General features: G+C 58.7%; 5 protein-coding genes across 5 annotated transcripts; 2 read left to right on the plus strand and 3 right to left on the minus strand.

The window, feature by feature from the left end:
• Nucleotides 1–2,783: 2,783 nt before the first annotated feature.
• SPBR_03317 (uncharacterized protein) lies at nt 2,784–3,251 on the minus strand (the record flags this gene model as incomplete). The annotated part of the gene is made up of 1 exon (XM_040761620.1): nt 2,784–3,251. The coding sequence occupies one exon, from the start codon at nt 3,249–3,251 to the stop codon at nt 2,784–2,786; it is 468 nt and encodes a 155-aa protein (XP_040621219.1).
• Nucleotides 3,252–4,978: 1,727 nt separating this feature from the next.
• SPBR_02467 (uv radiation resistance protein) lies at nt 4,979–7,100 on the minus strand (the record flags this gene model as incomplete). Its single annotated transcript, XM_040760770.1, has 2 exons — nt 4,979–6,586; nt 6,654–7,100. 2 exons carry the CDS (start codon nt 7,098–7,100, stop codon nt 4,979–4,981), a joined length of 2,055 nt encoding a protein of 684 aa, XP_040621220.1.
• Nucleotides 7,101–7,736: 636 nt separating this feature from the next.
• On the minus strand, nt 7,737–9,584 carry SPBR_02581 (malate dehydrogenase (oxaloacetate-decarboxylating); the record flags this gene model as incomplete). Its single annotated transcript, XM_040760884.1, has 1 exon — nt 7,737–9,584. One exon carries the CDS (start codon nt 9,582–9,584, stop codon nt 7,737–7,739), a length of 1,848 nt encoding a protein of 615 aa, XP_040621221.1.
• A 3,810-nt stretch (nt 9,585–13,394) lies between these two features.
• SPBR_02206 (uncharacterized protein) lies at nt 13,395–17,308 on the plus strand (the record flags this gene model as incomplete). The annotated part of the gene is made up of 4 exons (XM_040760509.1): nt 13,395–13,485; nt 13,550–14,274; nt 14,355–14,931; nt 15,489–17,308. 4 exons carry the CDS (start codon nt 13,395–13,397, stop codon nt 17,306–17,308), a joined length of 3,213 nt encoding a protein of 1,070 aa, XP_040621222.1.
• Nucleotides 17,309–19,658: 2,350 nt separating this feature from the next.
• SPBR_02251 (c6 zinc finger domain containing protein) lies at nt 19,659–22,913 on the plus strand (the record flags this gene model as incomplete). Its single annotated transcript, XM_040760554.1, has 1 exon — nt 19,659–22,913. The coding sequence occupies one exon, from the start codon at nt 19,659–19,661 to the stop codon at nt 22,911–22,913; it is 3,255 nt and encodes a 1,084-aa protein (XP_040621223.1).
• Nucleotides 22,914–23,061: the final 148 nt, after the last annotated feature.

Raw genomic sequence — 23,061 nt, forward strand, 5'->3', positions numbered from 1 at the left:
CGGGTGCCGGGAACAAGATATGTGGCCTGCAATGTCGACAAGGCTATGCGACGGTGGTCATGCTCAATTGTGGACGTCTAGAAGGACGGGGTCGGCGTTCGAGGTCGGCGTTCGCGACGGTTCCAACGACTCGTCGGTTTCGATGTGTCGACGTTTCGGGTGCTCAAAACGAAACGCCTGTGCGCTGCAGACAAGCTCACCAAGTGGCCGCGGGCCGGCGATCTAGGGCGCACAATGGTCCTTGCGTGCGAGTCGTCCGAATGTGTCCGAATGTGTCTCAATGTGTCTCAATGTGTCCCAAGGGAAATCCAAAAGCAGATATGAGCACGGCGTGGATAAAGTGAGGCGGCTCGCTGTGGCCCAGATTGGTCTGCGGCGCGAGGCGAAGCGGTGGGGTTGCAGTTGCAGGGCCGCTCCACGATATTGCGTCACGACGTGGTCGTTGTTTGTGTGGTGCCAAACCACAGAACACCAGGGATTGGGCAACTATCGCGAGACAGCGTGGGCCTCGCAACGTGTAGATGTTGGATCTGTCGATGTTTCGCCGGGAGATTGACGCAAGAGACGTCCTTTAGGGCCGGAATGTAAGCAACCGAATCAAATGGGTCTCGCAGTCGTCATAGCCGTGGGGCACGGGGACAATGTAAAGACAAGACGACACACATACCTTGTGGTGCAACAGTCGATGGAAATGGACGGATGGACAGAGGAGAGATTGACAAAAGGTACGATTTTGGACCTTGAAAAGATGTTGGTTTGTTGCTTGGATTTGCTCTGTGCTGCCCGCCAGTTGCTCTTTCCTCTTGTGTCTTCCCTTGCGCTGTTGTGCGCGTACGTCGTAGATGGAAGGAAGCTGTGGTGGGGCCACTCTGGCGTAATTCTGGGCCCTTGGGGGCTTTATTTGAGCGTTTGGCGCGGGACAAGCGGAAGGGCCGCAGCGGCCACAGAGAGGACCAGGTGGACAATGCCGGCAACAGGGCGAGAGTGGCAAGGTCAATGACGGCGGCGAGAATGCTCAATAGAAGTGCTCGCCAACGACGTTGAGAGGCATTGTTGTGTCTTCGGGGAACGGTCAAAGCGGCAGGTGCGGAGAACGGATACTCAGTGCTGCGAAGGAAGGGACGATGGACAGAACAAGAAATGAAGTCGCAAGGCTTCCATTCCACACAGCATAATTACGAGTCAAAGAAGGCGTTCGCAGTGGCAGTTGTTCACGTATTCCGCATCTGAAAATGATCATGATCCTCAGTAAGGCCCTCCTCGGCCCACACGAGCAAGACAGGGAACTGCTGACATGCTGGTGGTCCTTTGGGGTTGAGCTTTAGCTGGAGTGAGTGGGCTTCAGTGGCATGGGTGCTGTATTTGACCTGTGCTTGGAGAGGCCTGGCCCAAACCCAGTAATTACAGCGGGTGTCTTTTGGCAGCGGCTGGCCCACACCAGTGACGTTTCCAGCTCATTTAGCGCATTGGGCCTTGCAGACCAACAAAATGCCAGCTTAGAACGACGGCGCCAATTGCCGATGATCATTGTGGGCGACAATGATTTTTTGCATACTTTGATTTGCGCTTGGTGCTGTCAGTAATTCTATTTATTTGCTCCCGTTCGAAGCAGTCCGTCGTGATACTGTCTCGGAACGTTGTTTGGTGGACGTTGCCGCTGGACGGTGACGATGCTTGAAGCGCCGGTCAAGTAATTAAGATACTAGTTACAGGGGCTTATGCCCCAGTAAGTAGCTGCGTCCTGCCTCACCAACCCAGCGTGGAGTGCATAAAGTATGCCGTAATTGCTCCGTATGCAGTATTGCTCGACAAACGCAGGGTCTCGTCCACTCCGCTTTTGTGTCGACTCCTCATCTGCGTTTGGCATCTCATTTACCAAGAGCCCACTTGGCATCTCCAGGAGAGCCCGCTAGAGTCCCAATCAGCTCGGACGATGATGAGCATGCTACGTCGTAGAACCCATTGACAGCTCGCACACTCATTTCGACCCCCAGCGTTTCTCGTCTCGAAGCTACGAGTCGTAAACATATCTGGCTTGGGCTTTTACGGCGTGAATAGTCAATACGGTAAACTTACGTCGTAGGCAGGTTTGCCAAGGATCAGGCCAGCAAAGTTGTCATGGTGGTCACAGTCTGGCATGGATCTGGGTTTGCGTGTGGCATGCCGCCGTTCGAGAAGCGCTGGAAGCGCTGGGATCGTTCGAACTGCTGTGTTGGACGTTCTAGCGCTTTTCTAGCACTCGGACCATTTCTTGGACTGTGCTTTCGTGCAGAGAAGAAAGGGTCTGAGGACAGGGTGGAATGTTGCATTTTATGCACGAAATATGGAGGATTAGTGACTACGGGGGAGCGGTGAGAACACAAAGTCGAGACAGGTAAAACAGTGTTTGTATGCTGTGCTCTGCCAAGCGTGTCTGAGAATGCTTTGATTATTGTAAAATTATGAGTACGATTGTCGCTTTCCACGACGAATTAACCCGTCAACCGGCCCTGATGCTTCCTCTGCCAGCTCTTTGGTGCTGTTTTGTCCTGAAAGGCAGATCCCAGTCTGTCATCCGGTCTGTGCAGCATCGATGATTGGCGATGGGTGGATATTTGTAATGTAGCTGGTGAATGCTCGTAGTCTTTAAACACGGTTCGTTTCGGGTCGCGTGGAGCCGATTCGGTTTGAGGCGAGGCGAGCAGCACCTGTGTGCGCGACGTGTCGACCTTCTTAACTCTTGACGTTGGACTTTGGAGGATGCGCAGCTCTCCTTGTCGCTTCTTCCCGCCGTTCCGGCCCTTCTAGATCCCACAGTACCCCGAGTTGCAGTCCAGCCCCGTCGCGGTGTGGCAGCAGACCGCCCCGCCCGCACAAAAGCAGGCCAGCTTTTCGTTGCCCGAGTGTGTAAAGTGCATGCGGTGGCGGTTGGCGGCGGCGGGCAACGCGGACGTAGACGCAGCGGTTGACAAGGTCGAGGCGGCCTTCCTCCAGGGCGTCATCCACGACGGCAAGGGCCCTGGTCGTTGGTGCCGTCCATCGCCCTTGGGTGCCTTGACGACGTACGGCAGCTGGAAGGCTTTTGCCTTGGGTCTTCCGTCGGGGCGAGTGTGTGATGGGACAGGCGTTGCGGTGTTGCGTGATGGTCGTGATACAGGGTTTCTGTGGTGTCCTGCACTGCCGATGGGCCGTTGGAGGTGTGCTGATGTGGGTGCAGCGACAGCGAGTGTGGCTGCGAGGACGGCGAACAAGAAGTGGAGGAGGAGCTTCATTTTGGCGACGGCCGGTGGGCTGGACAGTCCGAATTGTTTTGTTTAGAAAAGGCGTGGCTTGTTGCGCGTTGTGCAGCCGAGCGCAGTGATATAAACAGAAAGAGGGTGGGAGGCACGTCGTATGGCGCGCTCGGTGAGTCACGTATGACGATAATTGACAGGAAGCTCTGAAGCTGTGAAGCTGTGAAACGAACAGAGACCGAAAAGACGGAAAAGATAATTAGATTGACACTGAGAAATAACTGAAAGTATGAAGCTGGCGACGAGCAGAGCTGCACCCGAAAAGAATGAATAATTAAACACCGTTGAACGGACACAAACGACAACGAGAGAGGCTGTATTTTCAGGAAGAGAAGAGAGATCAAGTCCGGAGCTATAGAATGGCGGGTCTGTACCCTGATATACTCTCTATTGACCACAAGAAATGCGAGACAAAGGCACGGTTGACAGCTTCGGGGCAGGGGAGACGATGTCTGGGTGTACAGGAAGCTCAGCACTGGAGTACATGCACAAGAGCACAAGAGCACAAGAGAACACGAAAACCTCAACACGGCAGCACAGGAGCGACGCCCGTTTCCTTTCTTAACCTTCTTACCCGGCACATCAGGGAAGAGTCTCCCGTAGGGGAACCGGCTCGAGTATGGGATCCCGCCCGAGGCTGAACAAGGCAAAGGAAGAAGGCAGGTGATGGAAGGCAGAAGACGGAACATAAATGGCGAGGAATGCAAATATATAGTCCGGATAGAGTGCTTAATGTGTGCTTCAAGGGTGGTTGAAGGGTGTTGTATGGGCACATTGGCACTTGAATTTATATCTATTGACAACCTGCATGGCAGCATTATCCATATGAAGCCCTCCACTTGCACGGAGATTCTGTGGAGGAATTGCAGCTGGGTTTGTACAAGGTGGCTAGCAAGGAAAAACAGAAAGGGTACACAATGAGGACGAATCTGTACACGTCAAAGAAAGGTCACGGAAAAAGGCAAGGGAGCAAAGTAAGGACACCCTTTGTTTGTGGCACTCCTTCGTCATGCCATGAATCTGACATGAATCGAACAGAGTGCAGAGAGCAGGGCGACACCAAATAAAGTGACGACAGCAAGGCGAGGAGGCACGACCGAGAAGGAAGCACGACCAAACCGCGAAGAAAATAAACGATCTCCGGCAAAATACAACTCTGTCCTCGGCGTGTCGAGCACGCGGCCCGCGGCAGTTGGCGCGGCTCAATTGCATCTGATATTAGCCAGAGGATGGAGAGACAACACACCCATGAGAGACAGTGAGAGAGTGCGGCGAGGTTAAGTGACATGGGATGCAGATATGGTACATGCCGGTCTCGTCCGCCCCCATGAACCGCGACTGTGTCGGGACAAGGTACATTTGTGCTTTGCTGTACAGCGTAGGACCACCGCAATGCTCCGAGATCAGACACCTCTTCGCCGCCGATCAGGGACTTTGCAAAGATGGCAACCCAAGATTTCGACCAAGCTGGTGTGCCTTGACACGAATATTCTATAATCCATTCACAGGTCGGGTCCCAGGTTGAGTGACAAGTCAGCAGCACTCACAGACAAAAAATGGTTTCCATTGGACAGCTGCACGGTATCAAGAATCGCTTGTCATTGAACGCCTTGGGTCGTCGAAACGGGCCCACCACAAGTAAGACTATTATGTACAGATATCTAGCCCCACTCTCTCTCGCCCCCAACGAGAGTCTTCGTCGCCTGTCAGTCTCTCTCCCGCATGCCTTTTGTCCGCAGTGTCCACTTCGTCGCCGTCTCGTCAAAGGGCAGGTGGAGCGTCGACGCCGGCGAGGACGCCATGGACGTCGCCGTGGTATTGCTGGCCGTGTTGGTCGTGTTGGTGGCGCGCGTCGTTGTGCGCGTGGTCGTCGGAAGAAGCCCGCGCGTGGTCACGACGGCGGCATCCTTGCGCGGGTCGTGTCCTTCTGCTCCTTGTGCTTCTTGCCCGTCTTGCACGTCGTCTCGGCTGCTGCCCACGCCGTGCCGCTGCATGTGGCCCATCCACAGCCCGCGCACACCGCCCTTTTTGCGCTCCGGCAGGTCCGCGGTGCCGGCGCTGCACACGTACAGCAGGTACTGCAGGTTCGGCAGCGTGTGCCGGATGTCGACGACCTTGAGGCCCTGGGCGTGGCACAGCGTCTCAATGTCCTTGTTGAGCAGGAACCAGGCGTAGTCGAAGCGGTACTGCGCATTGTGCCCGCCGCGCGGCATGAACAGCGGGAAGTCCCGCTGCGCGTCGGGGATGTTCTTGCTGATGTCGTCGCGCACCACCGAGCGCGAGCCGTAGGCCGTGATGCGGTACGGCAGGGCGACGCCCAGGTACGTCTCCAGCGCCGCGACGAGGACGGCCACAAAGCCCAGCGCCGCCGACAGCGTGTCCTCGGCCTGCCCCTTGCTGCTCCTGTCGAGGAGCGGCCCGTACACCGTGTTGGGCAGCGGCATGCCGCAGATCTGGAACGCGAGCGGCTCGTCGACGCCCCGCGCGCGCGCAATGTTGAAAATGCGAATCAGGTCCTCGCAGATGCGCCGCCGCTGCCCGCGAATGTCGTCGCGTGTGCGCTGCGCCGTGGCGCGCGACGACTCCAGCTTGTGTGCCGCGTGCTCGACGTCGGCCCAGGCGCGCTGCTGCAGGTCGCGGCCTGCCGCAATGGCCGCCCGTCTGGCCTCCAGAGACGACGCCAGGTCGGCGCGTTTCCTGCGCGCGGCGTCATTGAGGCGGCGCCGGTGTGCGAGGCCCTTCAGGGCGCGGTGGCGGCCGGCCTCGGCCTCGGGCAGGAGCAGAGCCGCGGCTGCGGGCTCGCCGGCCGCGACGGCCTGCTGCTCTGCGTCGAGGATCTGCTCGATCTGCTGGGACAGCTTGTCCTGCGTGGCCAGGCAGTCTTGTAGTGAGTTTTCGAGGTTGGCGAGGCGCATGAGCGCGTTGTAGGACGACGTGGGCAGCGGTGGTGATCCTGCCAAGTTGCTGCGCGCGCCGCCGGCCGGTGCCACGAGCCGATTGCGTGGTGCGCCGGCCATGTAGATGCCATCGAGTAAATGGAAAACGAGGGCGTTGGGTGGGAAGCGGATGCTTTGGAGAGAACCGATGCAGCCGAGGAAGCGCAGATCGACGTCGTCTTCGAGGAGGAGGAACCACGCGGGAGAGGAGGAAGACGTCGAAGACGGACGTGTTGTTGTTGTTGAGGGTGCTGAGGATGTTGCTGCAGATGTGCTTGCATGTGGTGCCCGTCGCACCCAGACTTTGACGGTCAGTTGCGACGATCGTGAGACGAAGGGATCGAGGCCGGCCAGGTCGAAGAAGCGAAAATTGAAGTTCTGCGTTGTTAGTAATGGCGTGGTTGCGTTGGTTGCGTTGTTCGCAGAAAGGGGACGGGCAACCTACCGCCGCCCGCTCGGCGACCTCGCTGACGTAGATGGGCTCGTCGGCCCCGTCGTTGTGCAGCGAGAAGAAGGCGTCTGCCGTGCTGCTGTCCAGCACCTGCTCCAAAATGTGTTGTCGTGCCAGCGCATCGGCCCCAGACAGCGTCGCGCTGCGGTTGCGTGCAGAGGCCGTGGACGTGGCTGTCGCTGTCGCTGAGTCTGGCGCTGCAGCGGACGGTGAAGCTGTGGCCGATCCATTGCTGTCGGTCAGCAGGTCGTCACTCGACCGAGAGTGGTGGAGTGCTTTCCGCAGCGACGCGCGCCTCTGTTGTCCTCCTGGGCCGACGCCCGAGTCGTCGACGCTGTGCTTGCGCGGCGGCGAGAATGTCAGATTGCGCAGGTAGATGCCCCGCAGGTGGCGCAGCTTGCGGTTCTGCGGCAGGAGGAACGCCGGCTGCGGCGCCGCCATCGTGAGGCGTGCGTCGCGAGGAGGATCGAAGTGACGAGACGTCTCGAGTCGAGACTGACAGCACACGGAGGTCACGCCGCGTGGCCCATAGCCTCGGCGAAAGGACAATTGAAAGCGATGGCACGGTGCTAGAGGTCGTCGAGCTCAAGTGCAGTCGCCAAAACGTTGTCGCAGCCGTCGTCGCGGCCGATCGTCGCCAAAGTCGTCAATATCGTCCAAGTCGTCTGATTATGAGATGCTCTTCGTGTGTTGTCGTCAGCGGCAGCTACTAGCGTGCCCAAAGCTCCTGATTACAGAAGGGTGGGGACGGGCCCTGGAACCTGCCATGTGGGGGTCACGTGTGGGGTTCGTTGTGCTGGCGTTTTGCGAAGAAGCAGCTTTCCACAGTCAATGTTTACATAGAACGGTTGTCACAACATTTTAACCTTCACTATGACTGTACTTTTCATTTGGCCATCTTTAGTCTCCTACAGACACTGTCGTAAAGTGAACACATTCAAATGGAAAACCAACTGTGAGAATAGACACGGATAACAATCCAACGCAGAAAGCCCCAGGGGCCGACCGCAAAATTTGACGAGAGTGAAAAAACAGTCAAATATCATCAAAGCCTCATACCAAACGCCCTTCCACGCGCTACACGCTGTCCCGCCTCGTGTATGTGTCGGACGGGGTACGCACGCCGGCCGCCTGGCGACTGGCGTCTTCCATTCTGACATAGCGCAGCGGCCGGTACTCGGGCGTCCACATCTGCTCGCGGATCCACTCGTCGAGCAGGTCGTCGCCGTCCTCTTCGGAGGGGATGCCGCGCTCGGTGGCGAGGCCTTCCTTTTGGGCGGCGCGAATGACACTGCGAGCAATGTGGACGCTGACGGGACGGACGTTGTCGACGCCCGGGAGAATCGGTGCCGTGGCCTCCTTCAGGGCCGGGCTGAAGTCGGCGACGGCCGTGACGGCAGCGACGAGCATGGCATCGCTGAGGCGGCTGGCGCGGGACAGGACGGCGCCGAGGCCGATGCCGGGGAAGACGACGGAGTTGTTGCACTCGGCGACCTGGATCTCGACGTCGTCGCCGTCCTTGCCCCAGGGACCCTTGACGGGCGGAAAGGGCGAGCCTGTGGCAATCAGGGCGCGGCCGTCGGTCCATTCGAGCAAGTCGGAGGGCACGGCCTCGTGCAGGCGTGTCGGGTTGGAGAGCGGCAGGATGATGGGGCGGTCGACGTGGCTGGCCATGGCCTGGACGATGTCTTTGGTGAAGGCCTTGGGCTTGGTGGAGGTGCCGACGAGGACGTTGGGCTTGATGGTGTTGACGACATCCAGCAAGCCAATGGCGTTGCTGTTGCTGTCGCTCGACGACGTCTTGAACGCGCCGCCGTCCTTGGCAAACAGCTGCTGCGCCTTGGACAGCTTCTTCTGCTCGGCCATCGCGGTCGTCAGCAGGCCCGGCTTGTCAATCAGCCAGATCTGCTTGGCCGCCTCCGCGCGGCTAATCTTCTTCTTGGACGCGATGGCGTCGCACACCTGGTCGGCAATGCCCACGCCGGCCGACCCGGCGCCGAAGACGACCATGCGCAGGTCGTCCAGGTGCTCGCCGCTGACGTGCAGGCCCGACAGGATGGCCGCCAGCGTCACGCAGCCCGTGCCCTGGACGTCGTCGTTGAAGCACGCCATCTGCGGCCGGTACGTGTCCAGGATGCGGCGCGCATTGTCGAGGCCAAAGTCTTCAAAGTGGATGTAGGCCTGCGGGTAGAGGTGGCGCGCCGCGCGCACAAAGGCCCCGACAAACCGGTCGTACTGCTGGCCGCGGACGCGCCGCTGGCGCAGCCCCAGGTACAGCGAGTCGTCCAGCAGCTGCTGGTTGTCGGTGCCGCAGTCCAGCACGACGCCGAGCGTGCGGTTCGGGTGGATGCCGGCGCAGAGCGTGGTCAGGATCAGCTTGGCCCGCGAAATGAGCACGCCGCCGACGCCCTGGTCGCCGATGCCCAGAATCTCCTCGCCGTCCGTCACCACGATGTAGTCAATGTCCTCGGCGGTGCCCCACTGCGCCAGCGCGTCAAACACGCCGTCAATGTCGTCGATGCGCAGGAAGCAGCCCTCGGGCCGGCGGAACAGCCGCGAGTAGTTTTGGATGGCGTCGCCCTCGGTCGGCGTGTAGATGACGGAAAACATTTCGTCGAGGTGGTCCTGCACCAGCCGGAAGAACAGCACGTGGTTCTGGTCGTGCAGCGACGTCAGAAACGTGTTCTTGGCCAGGTCGTCGGCGCGCGTGCTGTACTGCTCGTAGGCGCGGTGCACCTGCTGCTCCAGCGTCTGCTCGCCGGCCGGCAGCAGGCCATTGAGCGCAAAGGTGCGGCGCTCGTCAGGCGGAAAGGCAGAGCCTTTGTTGAAGATGGAGTGGTTGAGCAGGACAGTGCCGCGGAGGGCACAGTCCATGGGGCCGCGCACGCTCAGTGGGAGGTCGCCGAAGCGGCTTTCGTGGGACATGTTGCGCGTAGAGGGCGAGAACGAAGACAGGTGCCCGTGCAAGTGTCGTGAGAATCGTCGCGGCTGCAAACAGACAACGTGGACGTGGCCCTGAACGTGTGCCTGAATCTTAACACTGGCGCGAGTCAGCAACGTCTGGCCGGCGGGGCGATATGGCATTCTTGGAGCGGCTTCGAGATGGAGATGGATTGACTGACGCCGATGAAAGAAATGCACGAAATGCACGAGGTGCTGTACCTTGCGTGGTATATACGGCAATATCCGCGCGGACCAACGTCAGAGGGCCAACAGATGCTGTTGATCAGAAACAGTTACTTGACGTTGCGTACCTGCCCACCACCGAATGACGTATTGGACCACTACGCTATGTGCTATCGATACAGCAATTGCGGGCACTAATGGGGAAGCTACGATCCTCCAATGTGTGGGCCTTGGCGCACCCAATTGGCCAAACAGATACAGCGGCTGCAAAGGAAAGTACAACCGCCAAAGAAGAGCTGAGGCGGAAAGAGCAATCGACAGCACGTTTTACAAATGTTGGAACGCTTGGAGCCTCGCCCGCGAAGAAAGAGAAGCAACCAACATCGCTGTCGAGTTTGCCCTCCCCAAGACCGTTTCGGCGGTGCGGGCGCGGACTATGATGGTCCTTGATGCGTTTGATCTGGCAGCGACAACACGCTCTGCTCTCGGACGAGAAACAAAAGCATGCTCCCCATTGAACCAGCCCTCGTCCGGCAGCACGACAAAACGTCGCGCCAGCCGGACAAGCCCGTTGGCCACAGCACAGGAGTGTGACCGCCAGGACGGCGCAGGTGAAAGAAGAGGCTCAAAGGCCGCTGTACTGGCTGGTTGGAGGACTGCGGAGGTGTAGGCAGGAGATTGAGGGAAGAAGGGCATGAAGCGGCAGGACAGGCGTGATACGACAACGACGCCCGTGATCCTACGAACCTTACCTTTGTGCTGCAGCAGTTTATAATCTACCCGCATGCAGTCGCATCGCGAAGACGGCCGTTGTTGTCGTCGTGTTGTCGTCGTGCTGCGGTGTGTTGCGGTTACTGATTTAAGAGAAGTTTTTCGTAACCGAAATTTTATGTTGTGGATTTCGGCTCTACAAAAGTGGGTCAGATGACTAATCTTCGTGGTGGCATCTCATTATGATGTGAAGGCTCAGTATTTCGTCGTCTTGTTTGAGTTTATTTCAATATTATTGAGAAGGATATTTAATAGAATTCGTATTTTTAATCGTGTGAATTATTAGGTTTTGACGTGGATTTTACAAAGGAATATTCAAGTACAAACAAATGTTGAGTTATTAAACTAAATAAAAAGAAACAATTAGTTTACTAGAGTCACGTTTCAATATTTTTAAATAGTCAAGCATCTAACGCCACTTTAATGTAAAATTATCCTTTATTGACACTGAGGAATGGAGATGACTACTACGGAGAGCATTCGAGATGAGTTGAAGATTGCATGTGGATGTAACTGTTGGTACAATGCTTTCTGTAGGATCAGTACAGTACTATGTAAAAAGGTACGAGTATGTCTTTGTTGTACAAAGTAGATAATCGTAGACCTGTTTATGCATTGCCATCCTATTTGTTGCTGTCGTTGCATGGGCAAATGTCGTTCGACGTGGCGAAAACTTTATTTTAGAGCGTCGGCTATGGTCCGCCGCGAGTGGAAAAACGAGGACGAGGCAAACAAAGGTCGAAAAATCCGGGGTAAGCCGAGGAAACATAAAGCAGTGCAAAAAAAGAAAGAAAGAAAAATACACCACAAATACTTGATTTGCAGCGGATCGACAGCAGAGGGAAGAAAGTGCCGGGGCGTTACGGAGCAGTGGCCCTGGACGACCTCCTGCCCTGGTTGAAAAAGAGCGAAATAACAAACCTTCGATGCGATGCTTTCCATAAGCGTCCGACTGCAATATTTCTTCTCCAGTGGGCACGACGGCCCAAGCCAGCATTGTTTCCTTGCCAAGCCGCGAGTGGACGGGTGCAATTTACAGCAATAAACGACAGCAAAGCAGGCGAGCCCCTGAACCGGGTCGCTGGAAGTGGCACCAAAATAAGACATAATATGGAGGCCGGAGAATACTCAAGTAGCTCTTGTGGTGCGGAGTTTTCAGCTCAGTTCATCTGGTGTCTGAGTTTTTTCATTCTTTCAGCACAGCCCCCCTTGGCAAACGCGTGCCCGAATGTGCAGGCGTGTTTAATTTGAGTCGGTTTGGACGTACGATGTATGGGCGGAGAGTTCGTATTTATGATTTTAATCGTGAGGCAAGATGTGTCGATATGTTTACGGCGGCCAAGAGAAGGACTCTCTTTTTATGTCTGCGCATTCTCTTTTCTTCCCAAACATCCTCTATCGACTCCCAAACTGGCGTCTTTCGAGTATATTATTTTGCCCTGCCAGAGCCTCACGTCTCTCTTTCAGTCTCTTCGTCGCGCTGTTGGCCTATTTCCCCTGCATAATGCCAAGGCTGAAGCTAGCCAGACTGGGTGACAGCCAACGCTTCTACGAATGTATTGGACTCAGGTCTGGGCACCCACAAGAGGGAGCGTTGACAGGGAGAGAGGAAGAGACTAGAAAAAGAAAGGAGAGAGTGGACAAGTCAGAACAACCAAAAAGAGAGAAAAACGGGGCAGCAGGATGGGCATGGCAGGGGTCCAGAGAGGTGTGGGCCGGAAGTCAAAGTCGGGCAAGCTTATTCTGTACTTGCACATTTTGGGTTTGTCGACACGACTCGTCCTCCCTTTGTTTCTCAAGTTCAGGGTCGTGTACAACATGAGATACTTCCTGCGTCTCTGGCACGGGGTTCTTGGACAAGTGCTTGTCCTGGGTTGGCATTGTCTTCCCGCGTCAAGCTTGCAGTAGTGTCGTGGCGTGTTGCTGTGTCGGAGTATGCCGACTTGTCCTTCGGGACTGTTTACACAGACAACGACAGCGAACCGACTCGTGACATGTCTGCGTGTTCGCTGTCGACGTCTGTCGACAACTCGCCTCCAGATGAACCCCTGTGCTTTTCGATGTGCTTATTCACATTGACTTACCGTGTACGAAATACTGCTTCCCGTGACTGCGTTCCATTCTCACTCTGCGTCTCGCTGCCACCCTCCAACCTGCACTGGACATCGTGCTCGCGTGCCAAGACCTCGTGTTGGCGCTGGCGTCTCCTCCCCCCATCCCCCCTTTTCTGACTTTTTGGTTCATTTTGGCTGTCCCGGCACCTCCCTCTCATCCTATGGCGCGCTTTTCCTGTCTCTGCCCACTCGTGTGCGTCGTAAACGTCCCTGTCTGTTGTAGTCGATCCTCACTCACAGCCGCTTGGCTCGGATGGCACACCTGTGCTGTCATCCCCAGTTTTGTTCACATTTTTGTGGAGGGCCCTCTTCTCTTGAAATAGGCATGGGACAAAATGCAGACGAGAGTGACGATGGACGGCCAAGACCGCCCGAGTCGGTCAGTGCATTTTGGGGGCGTTCCTGTCAGCACCTCGTCGTGCCGTTCATCCTGCTTTCTCTTTTGGTGTGTGTTGTACGTACTCTGTAAACCTCTTTCGTTCTTTACTCTTTCTTTTTCTTTCATCGTCACCGTGACACCTCTCTCGACCGTGTTGCCGTCCGGGATGCCCATGCGCCTGTCCAACTCATAACCGTCACTCGTTCATCCAGTCACTCTTTCTACCCTCGGCAATCTTGCGCGCCTTGTCTTCTCACTATTTTACTCCAAGACGATTCTTTCACGTCTATCGACTTTCTGTTAGTCGTATACCGCTCGTCGCCACCGCCCGCCATCCCCCCAGCCATGAGGTTCTCCACGTCGGCTGCCGCCAGTCTCGCGACGGCGCTTCTCGTGCCAACGGTCACGGCCCTTGACGTCGACCTCAGCTCGCCAGGTTTGTTTTCTGTGTGTTTCGCCTCGTCGCTCCGTCCACCATCCTAACGTCCTATCCTCCACAGCCTCCATCAAGGCCGCCTGCAAGGTCCTTGCCAAGCAGCTCTTGTCCTACTACCACGGCGACCAACCCGGCTGGGTGCCCGGCATCCTGCCCGGTCCGCCGCCCAACGGCGACTACTACTGGTGGGAGGGCGGCGCCATGTGGGGGACGCTCATCGACTACTGGCGCTACACGCAGGACGCGCAGTACAACAACATGACCGAGACGGCGCTGCTCTTCCAGACCGGCCCGCCGCAGAACTGCTACATGCCGCCCAACTGGACCGCCTCGCTCGGCAACGACGACCAGGGCTTCTGGGGCCTGTCGGCCATGCTCGCGGCCGAGTCCAACTTCCAGAACCCGCCCGACGACCAGCCGCAGTGGCTCGCCCTGGCCCAGGCCGTGTGGAACACGCAGGCCGCGCCCGACCGCCACGACCAGACGTGCGGCGGCGGCATGCGCTGGCAGATCCCGCTGACGAACAACGGCTACGACTACAAGAACTCCATTGCCAACGGCATCTTCTTCAACATGGGCGCGCGGCTGGCGCGCTACACGAAGAACGACACGTATGCGCAGGAGGCCATCAAGACCTGGGACTGGGTCGCCGGCGTCGGCCTGATGTCGTCCAACTACGACATCTACGACGGCGCCCACGTCGAGAAGAACTGCACCGACATTGCCAAGGCGCAGTTTACGTACAACGCCGCCGTCTATCTGCAGGGCGCGGCCTTTATGTACAACTACGTACGTGCGACCCGACCGACTACACTCGTGGCGATTTATGTTTATATTGTTTTTTTTTCTTTTCGTACTGACACACACAGACCAACGGATCGACGCTCTGGAAGAACCGCGTGCTCGGCCTCACGAACCGCGCCGTCAAGCTCTTCTTTGACCAGGGCGGCGCCGTCGAGATCTCCTGCGAGCTCCCCGACCGCATCCAGTGCACCACCGACATGCTGACCTTCAAGGGCTTCCTGCACCGCTGGCTGGCCGCCACCACCCAGATCGCCCCCTTTGTCCACGACATCATCATGCCCGTCCTCAAAAAGTCCGCCGCCGCCGCCATGAAGTCGTGCGACAGCGCCGGCGTCTGCGGCTTCCGCTGGACCACCGGCGCCTACGACGGCATGACCGGCGCCGGCCAGCAGATGAACGCCCTCGCCGCCCTGTCGAGCCTGCTCGTCGACCAGGCCTATGTGCACCCGCCCTTCTCCAACGGCACCGGCGCCACCAGCAAGGGCAACCCGGCCGCCGGCCTCGACACGACGGGCGTGCGCGACGGCCTACTGGGGCCCATCACCACGGCCGACCGCGCCGGCGCCGGCATCCTGACGCTGCTGATGCTGTCCAGTCTGTTGCTGGCATGTGGGTGGCTGAGCACCAACATGTCGGAGAACGGTAAGTGGAACTCGCTGTCGTGAGCGGCGAGAAGGGCTTACACGGCACGTCTTTTAAAATTGGTATTTTGCATCGAGCGAGTTTGATGATTTTCTTAGCTTGCTGTTCTTTTTGGGGTGTTTTATTTATTGTTGTCTTCTTAGTTACCCGCGGCGGCGCACGACGGTTGGCGTTCATGGCATTGGCACTCGTTTCCATTCCTTCTTTTCCTACCTTTTTTTTCTTCCTTTCTTACACTCGCTATGAAAAATACTTCAAGGGCATGCTGACCCGAAATTAGGGGACAATTCATCCCAATGCTGTACATTATTTAGTTTTATTCCCACCCAAATCTGGTTTACTTGAACACCAATTATTACATTCATTACATGCTCTTGCATAACGGTGTTGCTGACTGCAGTAGTAATGCGAAACGGTATTTGGTAACAATAAAAAAAAAGTCGATAAAATCAAAACATCAAAACAATCCCAAACGCCGGCCTATGCGTACGCTTACTAAACACAGGTTCACTTGCATTTACAACCCCCCGTCGTCGCCCGGATTCTGTCTCTGCCAGTCTGCTACCCACTGCGTGACAAAGTCCACCTCGTCTGCCTGCACGTCCCGGACCGTCTTCGGCGGCAGGTCGGCCGTCGTCTCGTTGTCAAAGAGGCCGTACTCGTCCCAGTGGTGCACCGCGCCCGGAATGAGCAGAAACGGCTCCTCGGTCGACGACACGCGGTCCGGCACCCCGAGCGCGTGCGGTGTCACCGCTCGCCACGGATCGGCCTCGCCGTCCACAATGGCCAGCCGCGGGAAGCTGATGTCGTACCCGCCGAGCTTGTTGACCGACTCGACGTCCGGCGGCGCCTCAATGCCAAAGGCGTCGCGGCAGATGATGGACAGGTAGTCGAGATCGAGGAGCCGGCTGATGAGCGGCAGCTGGTCCGACGGCACGCCGGACCCGGTGGCCAGGTAGCCCCACTGCGTGCAGTACTGGTACGTCCAGGCCCGCCAGCGCTGCGTGCTGTCGTCCTGCCGGAAGAAGGTGCTGTTGCGGTTCGTGAAGCACTGGTCCTGCGTGCGCTCGGTGGCATTGCACGGGTGTGTCGCCTGCACCCAACCGATAAAGTTGAGGAACGGCAGCTCGAGGGCGTCGACCGCAGCGCCATAGCTTGTTGCTTGGATCAGGTCGCGCACGGCACCGCGGCGGTCGGCCACGTCCGGGTACAGGAGCTCGTCGGCCGTGACGTTGGCGCAGTACCAGCCAAAGTTCGGATTGTTCTCGGCCGGGTCCCAGTTTGTTTCCTGCCAGCCGCCGAGGGCGTCACTCAGGACCGAGGCAAAGTCGTCGTCGAACGTAATGTTCCCGAGGCCAAAGACGCCCTTGAGCTTGGCGACACGGTCGGCCGGGGTGTCGCCGCGAGCGCCGGCCAGCGGCATCTGGCCCGCTGGCTGCTCCTCGTAGATTTCGTCGTGGCTGTCGTCACCATCGCCATGGCCATCGCCCTCGTTGTCGTCGGCCTGCCGCCCCGCCAACAAGATTTGGTCGGCCACGTGCAGCAGGTTCTGCGTCCGCTGTACACACTCCTGCGGACCAAACAGCCGCTGCGCCTCGTAGTACTGCCAGTAGTCGTGGATGGCCACGGTCACGCCCGACGACGAAATCGCGCCCCAGAACACGTCCGGGTACAGCACTCGCAAGAAGGCCGCAAAGACGCCGGCGTACGACCCGCCGTACACGATCCACGGCGCGCCCACATTCGGCATCAGATCCACATCCTCGAGCCCAGGAAACACGACGTGGGTCGCAAAGTACGCCGTGTCGGCCATGGCCTGGTCGGTGTGCAAGAAGCGGAGGGCGGCGGTCGACAGGTTGCCGTAGGGGACGCTCTCGCCATAGTACCGGTGCTCGAGCACGACGGCCAGCCCGTGGGTGGCTTGTGCGAGGCGGGCAGCAATGCCCTTCTGGAGGAAGGGCAGGCGATTGGCCCCGCTGGTCTCGCCGGCAGCCAGCACGATGACAGGTCCGCCCGGCTGGTAGGCAGAGGCATCGAACCAGTACCGCAGCGGGAACGTGTCGTTGACGTGCGGCGCGTAGCGGGAGTCGTTGTGGAAGTGGTCGACGGGGACCGAGAGGTTGTAGACGGGGTACGCAGGCAGGTCGCGTGTCGCGAGAGAAGGCTCGCCGGGCCCATCCTCCTGGACTTGCTTTTGCAGCTCTCGGATCGGCTGCCAGGTCCGGAGAGTCGAGGCGGTCGGCACCGTCGAAAGCAGCTGAAGCAGCGCCGCTGCGACGACTGCACGAGAAGAAAAGCGCATCGCGTACGGCAGTCGTGGTCGGCGGAGTGTTTTGCCACCTTACTCGCCTTTCTGGCCTCGTTTGCTGTGTTTTGATTCTTGCAAGTTGTGTGTGATCGAGGGGATCTGGAAAATGTCCCGTAAAATGAACGATTTCCCCAGACCCCATATCGACGGAGATCGCTGGACAGCGGTTCATCGCGCGCTGGGGTCAGCGCCACAGCGCCCCAGCGCCGGACGCGGCAAAATGACCGACCAAACGACGGCAAGTGGACGAAAACCCCCCGTACAAGCAGTGCCCAGTTGCCTATTCCGGCCTGGAATGGGAGCCCCTGAAGTCGCTTTGCGTCAGTGCTTGGGTGGTCGTGTGACGCAGTAAAACGGCCATTTTCATACTAGGCAAGATTGGATGACATACAGTGGAGTATGCTGAAGTTCAGGGGCTTTTTCAAGAAGACAGGCCGACAGAGACGCAACGAACAGGAGCAGTGAGGTTCCTGAAGGCATCAAGGTAATTTATTTATTGGTGAAGGGACAATGCCCAATCATCTTGGTTCAATGGCATTCGGCCTCTCCATTTGTTCGTCTGTGGACAGCTGATATCAAGACAAAGTTCACCTTTGCGCTTTGCCTTTGCTTTTTCCTATTCTTAATCTTCTTTGTTCCAAATCCTGGCGTGGATTCTGCCGTCGTCGCTCTAGTCATCAATCAGGGCGCATTTAACAGTTCGACGTCCGGAGACATCGTGTCATGTTTCCATCTCCTCTTCGGATGGCCGTCACGATGTCCTCCCAGTTAGTGAACATTAGCGGACGTTCCCCAGATTCTAGGCGCCAATTCCGCGGCAAACGCTGTGGCAGCAAGGTCGTAGCCACTCATTGCACTTTACGGCTTCTTTTGTTGCCTTTCTTCATCCCATGCCCATCCGTCTCGTGACCACCTTGGCGGCAGCGTTGCGGCACAAAGGGAGCATGCGAACTGGGGAGCGGCCGCGTGAGAGGAACCGGAGGCGTAGAGGAGGCTGCCAGCCGCTTCCCCTACGGATGCCAAAACAGACGCCACTTTCGTCCCTGATAATTTAGTTACGGCGGGACTTTACCAAGATTGGAGAGGGATATTAGAGAAGGTCTAAGAAGACTGTAAAGACTGTAAAGACTGTAAAAAGACTGTGTTAAATAAGTTGTCTATTTTATATATTTGATTAACGTTGGCGACTGATTGCTATTGAGTTTCCGCATAGTTTGTATATCGGTTTTGTTATACATGTACACTTTACCTATCTCAAAGCAAAGCTTACGGTAGGCACCATTACCTACTTTCTCGTACCAATCGAGACGAAATCATCACATCTACCCATATTTCCGGGCGGGACTCACTATTTCAACCCCAACAATACTCTCCCATTCCACGTACGGCCACAGATACTGGAGAATACGGGATCCCGTCCGCTCTCCCTTAGTCAAGCCAGTAATCGGCGGATTAGTAGTTGGGTCGGTGACGACCAGCGAATACCCGCTGCTGTACGTATTTTTTTTTGGAGGACGTTTTGTGTTGTTTTTGCCCGTATCGTCATTGCATGCAGTCTTCTGGAGACAGTTGAGACAGGCCAGAAATGGCTTTGGCATGTGCTACGGCTCAAGACAGGTGCCACAGGTACTGAGATCGGAAATCTCCGCACAGTGGATATACTGTGCGGAACACAGTGCCCTAGATGTGTAAATACAACATACTTCTTTGACCACTGCCTGATAATGGAACGACCATATCGTAGCAAAATCCACGGTATTTTCGACACTTGGACAAGTCCCTACAACTTCATGTGAAACCTCTCGACACTCGACATGCTCTCGAACAACGTTTTGACACTGCTCGCTGTGGAGGACTTTCGGGGACTTTAACGCTAATTCGGGATACGAGGCAAAGTTTAAAAGGTTTTTCGGCCCAGGCATCTGGCACTGGCATTAGCCCCCTATTGAAGCCTGTGTGGAAGCCGCTAGCATCTTGGCTTGCCCCTAAATCCACCGAGCCCGCAGCGCACATGCCCACCCACGGCCCACCGCAGCGCGCCTGGAAAGCGGCTCCTTCCAAGAACGGCATTTGCCGCCAATCTGCAGGCGCTTTCCTCGACTGTGCCAATTCTCACTCTGCCCAATACCATCTCCTTTTCTTCAGCGGACGGCGATCCAAGACATGACCAAATCGACGACTACACGCTGATCGACCACGGCCTACATTCGACCATTCGACGCTGTCTGCGGACCAACGACTGCGACGACCGGCTTTCTCGTCGCCTGGCCGGGGCCCAGACGATGGCTGCGCTCCAGCCATAGCATCGAGACGCATCGCATCGACACCTCCGATTTCCAGTCGTTGTCGCTGGCTCTCCGTTCCTCACTCTGTCCCTCTCTCCCGCTCCCACCTCCCCCTCCCGTCCATCTGCGACACAATGGACGCCATGCGGGCCCCCAAGCGGGCCCACGACGATGGCGCGCCAGGCGTGCCGTCGGAGCCAGGATCAGGATCCCATGCATCGCCGGCGCGGGCCAAGCAGGCCAAGCTCGACAGCGCGAATGCCGCGTCGTACGCGCCCGACTTCTCCTCCGTCGTCAAGAACAAGCTGCAGTCCTACACCCGCACCGGCCAGGCCTGCGACCGCTGCAAAGTGCGCAAGATCCGCTGCGACGCCCTGCCCGAGGGCTGCTCGCACTGTCTGAGCCAGAACCTCGAGTGCTACGTCACAGACCGCATCTCCGGCCGCACCGAGCGGCGCGGCTACCTGCAGGAGCTGGAGCGCGAGAAGACGGCCATGGCGCGGCACATTGAGCAGCTGCAGTCGCTGCTGCAGGACAAGGGCGGCGTCGAGGTGCTGCCGTGGCGGTGGTCGCCGTACGCGCCGGTCTGCCCGCCTGGCATGGCTCTGGACAGCGAGGGGCGTGTTGTGAGCGTCAAGGGCGAGGACAGCGAGAGCGCTGACGCCGACAGCAACCACGACGCCGGCGAGGACGGGGTACCTGGCGGACAGGACAGGCGGCAGTGGACCTACATGGGCTCTGTCTGGTGGCGGCCGGCGCCAGGCGCCGCCAAGAACACGAACGCAGCCGCCTCCCATTCGGCGACGACCACCTCTCTCGTCTCTGCCGGCCGGGCCGCATCGACCACCGCCTCCGTCTCGACGCCCAACACGCCCACATACACATACGCCTACACGCCCGCGCCCGCGTCGCCCACGGCCGCTCTCCAGTCGGGCCCCGTCGACAGCTACCTGGGCGTCTACGCCGACCGAGCGCCGCTCAGTTCCGTCAACGGCACACAGGTCTCCATTCTCGGCACGCTGCTCGACATCGACGCCGCCGACACGGGCGACGAGCCGGAGCCGTCTGCCATCTACCGCGAGCCCACGGGCCTCTACAACCGCTCGCTCAGCTCGTTCCTGCGCTCCGCCACGAACATCAACCCGCTGCTCGACAACAGCGTCGAGCTGCCGTCGCGGTCCGACGCGTTTGAGTACTCGGAGTGGTACTTCCTGATGGTGCAGCCGTTTGCGCCCATCCTGCACAAGCCGACCTACCTGACGCTGCTCACGCGCATCTACGACGACCCCAAGTTCACGCCGACGACGTCCGAGCTGGTCATTGTGCACATGGTCTTCTCCATCATCTACTTCCAGTACGGCGTGCGCAACCGCGAGGAGCTGGCGCGCCAGATCCACCTGCACGACCTGTCCAACAAGCACTACCACTGGGCCCTCTCCAAGTTCTACTACATTGCCTCGGACTTTTCCGTCACCGCCGTCCAGGCCCTCGTGCTCATCACGCTCTACACGCGCGCCTTCCCCAAGCCGAGCTGCGGCTCGACCATCGCCATGGTGGCCCTCACCAAGGCCATCGACCTGGGCCTGCACCGCTCGTCCGGCCTCCCGGCCGCGCGCACGACGCTCACCAACGAGATGCGCAAGCGCGCCTGGTGGTGCGCGCTGATGCTGGCGGCGACGCTCAACGGCCGGCTGGGCCGGCCCATCCCCATTCGCGTCGAAGACTTTGACACGGAGCTGCCCGTGGCCATCAGCGACGAGTACCTGACGGAGCAGGGCATCACGGACCCGGCCATGGTCGGCGAGGCCTCGTTTCTGGTCGGGCTGCACGCGATGCAGTACACGCCGCTGTACATGGAGATGTTCTCGCACCTCTACGGCGTCCGCCGCGACCCGCGCCGCTACGCGCCGCTCGTGCGCGACCTCGAGGCGCAGTACCGCGCCATCCAGGCGCGCCTGCCGCCCGAGCTGCACGTCGACAAGTGCAAGCCCGCGTCGCTCATGTACGCGCTGTATGCGCAGGCCGTGTCGCTCGAGTTCCAGCTGTGCCTGCACCACCCGTCGGCCTGCATGACCACCGACCCGCAGGTCTTTGCCGAGAACACGCGCATCTGCGAGGAGACGGCGCGCACGCTGCTGCGCCACGTCCAGAAGCTGCTGGCGCTCAAGTCGCTCGACACCACCTGGTACCAGATGTCGGTGTACTGCGCCGCCATGTTCTCCATGCTGGCCGCCGCCTGGGAGCGCCGCCGCACGGCCACGGCCGACGACATGGAGCGCCTGCAGGACGAGACGAGCATCTGGCTGTCCATTATTGCCGAGATCGGCCTGCTGACGGGCGCCAGCGACAACGGCCAGCCGTTCAACCGCAAGCTCACGCAGATCTGCGCGCGCACCATTTTCGGCATTCTCCAGGACATGCCGGCGGCGGCGCGGCATGCCGTCATGGCGAGCAACGCGCGCGCCATTCAAGGCCGCGGACGGCCTGTCAATGGCGTGCAGGCGGCCCTGCTGCCGGGACCGACGGCCGGTGGTGGGCCAGCACAGGGGGGGCCGCCCTCGTCCCAGCACGCCAGTTACGACCTTGGTCACGGCCACAGCCACGGCCACGGAAACGGCAACGGGCATCACTCGCCGCCGAGCAACGTCGACAGTGTGGCGTTGCATCTCGAGACGCAGGCGCGGCTGAAGCTCGAGGGACGCGGCCAGCTGTCACCAGCGGCCCAGCCGGCGCAGCAGCTGCAGCAACAGCAACAACAACAACAACAGCAGCAACAACAACAGCAAATACCAGCACACCAACAGCACCCTGCACAGTTCCACCCGTCCATGATCCCGGCCACGACAGACGACTTTGTCACGACGTCGGCCTTCCCGCCCCAGCAGCCCATGAACGGCGCCACGCCGGGCTACGACCAGCACGCACAGCAGCAAGGACCGCAGCCGTCATCGCATGAACAGCAGGCACAGCATGCCCAGCATGCCCAGCAACAACAGCAACACCAACACCAACAACAGCAGCCCCTCATGTCCTTTACGTCCTCGGCCCTCGGCGCCCCCGCCAACCCCTGGACCAACTGGACCGCGTCCATTGCCGACAGCCAGCAGTCCAACGACGACCGCTTCACGAGCGCCGACGCCCTCTTGGACCTGAGCATGCTGCACCAGCGCCTCGCGCCCGTGGCATCGGTGCCGCCCATGCACGGTGTCCCCGTGCTCGACGGCAGCAGCATCGGCAACGGCGAGCCGACAACGAGCGTCGGCCTGTCCAACATGATGGTCCCGGTCGGCCCGGGCGTCACGACGCTGGGCCCCGTGGAACCGCAGCAGGCGCAGCCGGCCAACATGAACACGCACTCGGCGCAGTGGCCCCTGATCCTCTTCCAGTAGGAGAGGAGGGAGAGCGAAACCCAGTGGGCTGGTGGCTGGGGAGAGTGTTGGGCATCATATTGTACTTTTACAGAGTATTGCTTACCTTTTTGTTTTCATGGAAAGGCGTTACAGGGCTACAGCGTGTCAGGGCAGGGATACAAGGAGG

This window comes from Sporothrix brasiliensis (genome assembly GCF_000820605.1).
Source record: "Sporothrix brasiliensis 5110 chromosome Unknown Cont17, whole genome shotgun sequence".
In the NCBI taxonomy this organism is placed as follows: Eukaryota; Fungi; Ascomycota; class Sordariomycetes; order Ophiostomatales; family Ophiostomataceae; genus Sporothrix; species Sporothrix brasiliensis.